This window comes from Vigna unguiculata, chromosome 2, assembly GCF_004118075.2.
Source record: "Vigna unguiculata cultivar IT97K-499-35 chromosome 2, ASM411807v1, whole genome shotgun sequence".
NCBI lineage: Eukaryota > Viridiplantae > Streptophyta > Magnoliopsida > Fabales > Fabaceae > Vigna > Vigna unguiculata.
In genome coordinates this window covers 26,901,837-26,907,348 of record NC_040280.1, presented here as the reverse complement: position 1 = coordinate 26,907,348, position 5,512 = coordinate 26,901,837, and the positions used below count along the sequence as shown (strand labels likewise).

Below are 5,512 nucleotides of genomic sequence, written 5' to 3'. Positions count from 1 at the left end.
TTTTTTTGTTCTATTTTTTCTCGTTCAATTTTCACTCACATCAATACAATCTTTTCTTCACATCTTAATGATTGACATTTAATGTGTACCACAAATGTGTCACTTTACTGTTCAGTCCCGTCTAACATTTCGTTTCTGCCATCTTAACGGAAGGGGCTTCATTGAAACAAATTATCAAAATTAGGAACCTAGTTAACATTTTTTAAAATTTAGGGACCAAATTCAAATTTACATACAAAAATTGAAACTAAATGAATAATTTAACCTTAAATAAATTATTTATATTTTTTTATTTATAAATATTATACATTATATTTTAATATAATTTTATGATTAAAATGTATTATTAAATATTATTGTTTTTTACAAAATTTTACAGATACCCATGAATATTAAAAAAATATACAAATATCACAGGCAAAGAATATCCGAACGATCATAAGTAAGGTACTATCAATAGCTATGGAAACATTAATAGTAAAAGAATAATACAGTATAGTTTAACACTATTCATACAAAAAAATAATACTGTAGTACTTTATTCTTTGTGGAAAAGAATGAGACTGAAAAGGGTAGGGACAGAGCATGAGGCAACCTTACCTTTTCCATTCATGGGTGGGATTTGGAAAGTTGTCTGTCTGCGCATGTTGAACATCCTCAGCCATTCACAATGCCACATTTTGTTCGGTAGTTGCTTCCATTTTTTTCCATCACCACCTCTCCTTTTTCATCATCACACACACTCACTATACTGTTTCCAACATCATCATTATTATTATTATTGTAATATTATTTTGAGGACCATGGAAATCTTAGTATGTTACTAAATAAATAATTAACGATCACAATAATTAAATTTAATTTCCGAAGCATCACCTTTTCTGTCTGTAAGAACAGTTAGGGCGGGTAGAGGTGCAAACGCAGCGCAAACGCCACAATCTAAAGCAGAACACGAGGACACGACGGTTTATCTATCTCTCTTTCTTTTTCTCCTATTTCAACCCTAGCCATGGCTTGTCTGAGCCGCCACCACCACCGCGCTTGGCTCACCACCCAAGACATGCTCCAACGATGCCCTCTCTCCGCTCACCACCGCCGTCTCCACGACGACGCCGACTCAAACCGCATTTACGTCCCCTCTCTCTCCTCCGCCTACCGTCTCTTCCCCGTCTACGCCATGGGCGCCCGCGACCCCACGCCCGAACCCGAATTGGACGGACCCGACCCCATTTGGCACGCTGTCAGAGAGGAGGCCAAGCTCGAGGTGAATTCAATTAACTCACTCTTTCATTTTTTGTTTCAATTGCATTTATTGTGTTTGTGAAATTGTGTAAGCGCCGTGTATGGACGTGCAGGCGGAGAAGGAGCCGATTTTGAGTAGCTTCTTGTACGCTAGTATTTTGGCGCATGATTGCTTCGAACAAGCATTGGCCTTTGTCGTCGCCAACCGTCTCCAAAACGCCACTCTCTTGGCCACTCAGCTCATGGATATTTTCTGCAATGTCATTCTGCATGACAAACCTATCCAACGATCCATTCGCCTTGATGTTCAGGTCTCTCTCTCTCTCTCTCTCTCTCTCTCTTACCTTTATTACTTACATTTTTAGTCTCCCTTATTAAATCAATTGAACTTGTTTTATACCATTTTTAACAAAGCTATCAGAATACTGAGCATGACATGACATTGGACAATCTTGTTTTTCAATTCATGTTATGTTGTGGTTATGTAAAGTTTTGGTCACTGTTGTTCGTTCAAATGTTATATGTTTTTTACCTAGTGCACTGTACTTACGTACCTCCTCACCTTCATGGTATGCTCAGTGTGCTGCTGCTAACTTCATTAAATATTGGATATAATTTAGATAGAGGGACTTGACCATCTTGAAAGATTCAATTACCACTATTAAAATTAGAAATCTAAATCACACATCATTACTATCAGACTGACTAAAAATTAAAGATCAACGCTACTCAATGCCAGATACTGATTAAGAAATTAAAAGTGTTTTGTTTTTTTTTTTTTTAATTGGAAAGCATAAATATTAACTTCCTAATGAATTTTTAATAGATTAGTTCTCCCATAATTTTATTTATTTATTTTAAGTTTCTTTTAGACATTGGTTAACTAAATCCAAAATAAAAATGAAATTAAGTCTTTGATAAACGCATGTTGTTTAAAGTGTTTTGGATGGTGTGTGCTGGAGCTATTTGAATTTTATGCTGCGGCCGTTTTCTGAACAGGCATTTAAAGATCGGGACCCTGCATGTTTGTCCTATTGCTCCGCACTTTTGTACATGAAGGCAAGTCTCTGTTCTCTTCCAGTTTCCAGTCCTGATACATTGCTGCTGTCGTAATGCACTATTTATATAATTAAGCGTGATAGTAAAGTTTGACTAACTTCAGAATCGCTTTTTAAGTTAAAAAATACTGCTATGACATTTATAGAACTCTTTTTGACGTTTAATGCTGTGCTATGCCCCCAGGGTTATCATGCTCTGCAAGTACATCGAATAGCCCATGCTTTGTGGCACCAGGGACGCAAAGTATTGGCCCTGGCTTTGCAAAGCCGCGTTAGTGAGGTAGTTTTCTAGTTGGTTAACAATATTGAATCTCATAAATACAAGGATGTTTCATTTGCTGATCATCCATTCCCTTGTCTTTTACCACAGGTTTTTGGAGTGGACATTCATCCAGGTATACTTGTTTAGTTTTTGCATGCATATAATGTATGACAATTACGAAAGAAGTTTGCTTTCTTTATGTTTGTATGCATAATTTTGCTTCAGGAAATGTCAGGAAAGCAATTAATTAACAGTTATAAATTTCTATTAGAAGAAAAAATGTAATGTAGCAGATAGATTAATGTTATGCTGGCCAACTTATTTTCTGAATAAGGAAAAAGAGATTATGAAAGCAGAATGTATCCATGAGGGTTCAATCTTTAAATCTTGTGGCACTTACATAGTTGATTTGTTTACTTTTCATTTTTTACAAGATAATAATTTGATTCTTGTCTTGAAGGATGTTTGCTTCTCTATTGAAGATATTGAAAGCCCTTTGGTTTTGAATATTATTATTGAACTTTGTGTTTCTATTGTTTTTTTACAGCTGCGAAAATTGGGGAGGGAATTTTATTAGATCATGGGACAGGTGTGGTTATTGGTGAAACTGCTATTGTTGGAAACAGAGTTTCATTGATGCATGTGAGTTGTGATTCTTCATTAATTTCTTTTATGATTATGTTTTGGTAGCTATTATACAAATTTTAATCATCCCAAATTAATTAGTTTTTCTACTATTTCCTAAATGATGTCATTTTAACATATTGATTCTTGCATAAGAGGAAAAGGTTATGAGTTATTTTAATATACATGTTCTTAACAGCTTCATATTTTCTATAAAAGAGACTGGCAATAAATAGTTAACAGCTTTTTTTATGTTCCCTGTTCAACCCTCCACTGATAGAATACAACTATCCTTAAAACAGATTCTGAAAAGTTAATCTTATTCTACTTTTCTAAGAAGAGGGAAGTTTTAAAATTGATTTATAATATTTATTATTATTTTAAAATAAGACTTTTTTTTTAAACAATAGTTTTTTTACACGTCTATTTATTATGATCTTTGTATGATATATCTCATTTTGACAGGGTGTAACGTTAGGAGGCACAGGAAAGGAAATTGGTGATCGTCATCCCAAAGTAGGTGAAGGGGCACTAATTGGAGCTAGTGCAACCATACTTGGGAATATAAAGATTGGTGAAGGTGCGATGATAGCCGCAGGTTCTCTCGTGTTAAAAAATGTTCCTCCCCACAGGTACCAATGAATCTATCTTTCACACAGTGCTTAGTACTTGCAGCTTCTACCTGGATTCTTTTATGTAACGAAAGATGTTTCTTTTATTGTTTTTGTGGAGATAAGAAAGAAAGAGGCATAGTTTGAATCCCTAATGTGCATGGAACACATAGAGTTATGTATTTATAAATAGGAAAACACAATGGGATGCGTCTAAGCCTGTTACATCTAGTAGCTTTAATAATAGAAATATGATATACTGAATGGGGAACATCTAAGAGATTCATTTGCTTTATTTTGTAGCATTGCGGCAGGAATACCAGCTAAAGTTATTAGTGGTCTAGAGGACCATGATCCATCTTTAACCATGAAGCATGGTAAGAAACACTTGGAGCATGACTCACCCTTGATTATTACTTCTCTCTCTCTCTCTCTCTCTCTCTTTCTCTCTCGTTAAAGATAAGAGGCTTCGGCTCAAAGTCTTCCATCTCTTTCGTCATGTGATTTAATCTATCACTCTACTAGGACCATTTCCATTATAATTAGTGGGCCTAAAGTTGTTGGCTTATTATGCTTATAGATTGAAAATATATTTGAAACAACTTTTTCATTCATATTACATTTACCAATAAAGAACCCCTTTGTCCTTATTTTAGTGTATGTTTGGTTTCACGTTGAATCGAGTCAAATGTGGATTCATGATCCAAATCCAAACTAAAATCACTTTGAATAGTTTTTAATTTTTTACGTCCAAAACGTGGATCTGGAGCTCTAAATGCCGAACCATACATAACTCTTGTTGAATATTCTGCTTTGGTTTCTACTGCCCTTTTAACTTGTTTCTTATGATCTAGCCGATTTTTGTATCAAAATTGTTATTGCCGTCACAATATTTCAATGTGCATGTCAAGTGATCCTTATTTGGCATAATTTGTGATTCTGCAGATGCTACTAAAGATTTTTTCACACAAGTAGCTACTAACTTCAGAGATGAAAAGCCCAATGGTTAGCTTTCTTGTCTTATAATCCTGTTTGAATATGAGAACAAAACTCCACTAGACTAAAAAATTTGAATGATTCAAATTCCACTTGTTGGCGTACTTGTTACATCGTTTATGTTGTTTACCAAGCTTTTTCAGTTCCCCCCTTTTTCTATCTAAAATCTGAATATCATAAACTGTTCCAGGAGCTCAAAATCCAGATAGAAATGAAGTGAACAATTGAGAGGTTCAGCAGCGTAGATCTCATTTGACATTGATTACCTTCAAAGGAGGGATTATATTATAAAAAATAATATTAGAATCAGGATCAGGTTCAAAATGATAACGTGAAATTCGTGTATCAATAGTACTTTTTACTTTTCATAATGTCAGTTTGTGATGCTGAGTGCCGTAGTTGTTGCACCAGTATAACAAATATCTATAGACAAAGCAGTATTTAATCTAAGTTTCTGCCTTTTAACTTCACTTCTTTTGTTCTGTTCCATCTACTATTTAGCTCTTCAAATATATAGTTAATTAGATTTTTCCATGCAGTTAAAAATCAAACTCTTTGTTAATGTAGAAGATGTTTTATTTGTATTTTTTCCCTGCACTCAAGAAAAAAAAATCAATTTTCATGTATTATATAATTTGGCAATGATTATGAGTTACTCATTTAATTTTAACTAAAATTAATTTTAAGAAAAGACTATTAAAATAAGCTTATAGCAAAAT

General features: G+C 34.1%; 1 protein-coding gene across 2 annotated transcripts; it reads left to right on the top strand.

The window, feature by feature from the left end:
- Nucleotides 1-621: 621 nt before the first annotated feature.
- LOC114172263 (serine acetyltransferase 2-like) lies at nucleotides 622-5,263 on the top strand. Of its 2 annotated transcripts, XM_028056859.1 has the most exons (11): nucleotides 622-687; nucleotides 898-1,264; nucleotides 1,356-1,553; nucleotides 2,242-2,301; nucleotides 2,485-2,580; nucleotides 2,671-2,695; nucleotides 3,110-3,204; nucleotides 3,652-3,818; nucleotides 4,101-4,174; nucleotides 4,743-4,802; nucleotides 4,984-5,263. In XM_028056859.1, exons 2-11 carry the CDS (start codon nucleotides 1,010-1,012, stop codon nucleotides 5,019-5,021), a joined length of 1,068 nt encoding a protein of 355 aa, XP_027912660.1. In that variant the 5' UTR covers nucleotides 622-687; nucleotides 898-1,009; the 3' UTR covers nucleotides 5,022-5,263. The 2 variants fall into 2 exon arrangements, with proteins under 2 accessions (XP_027912660.1, XP_027912655.1); XM_028056854.1 differs by lacking the exon at nucleotides 622-687 and having other exon boundaries at nucleotides 738-1,264.
- Nucleotides 5,264-5,512: the final 249 nt, after the last annotated feature.

Bases quoted from the DNA above. Each gene is read 5' to 3' on its own strand.
- LOC114172263 (XM_028056859.1), top strand. From the start codon at position 1,010: ATGGCTTGTCTGAGCCGCCACCACCACCGCGCTTGGCTCACCACCCAA. The intron at 2,696-3,109 runs GTATACTTGTTT...GTTTTTTTACAG, and splicing joins TGGAGTGGACATTCATCCAG to CTGCGAAAATTGGGGAGGGA. The intron at 4,803-4,983 runs GTTAGCTTTCTT...AAACTGTTCCAG, and splicing joins CAGAGATGAAAAGCCCAATG to GAGCTCAAAATCCAGATAGA.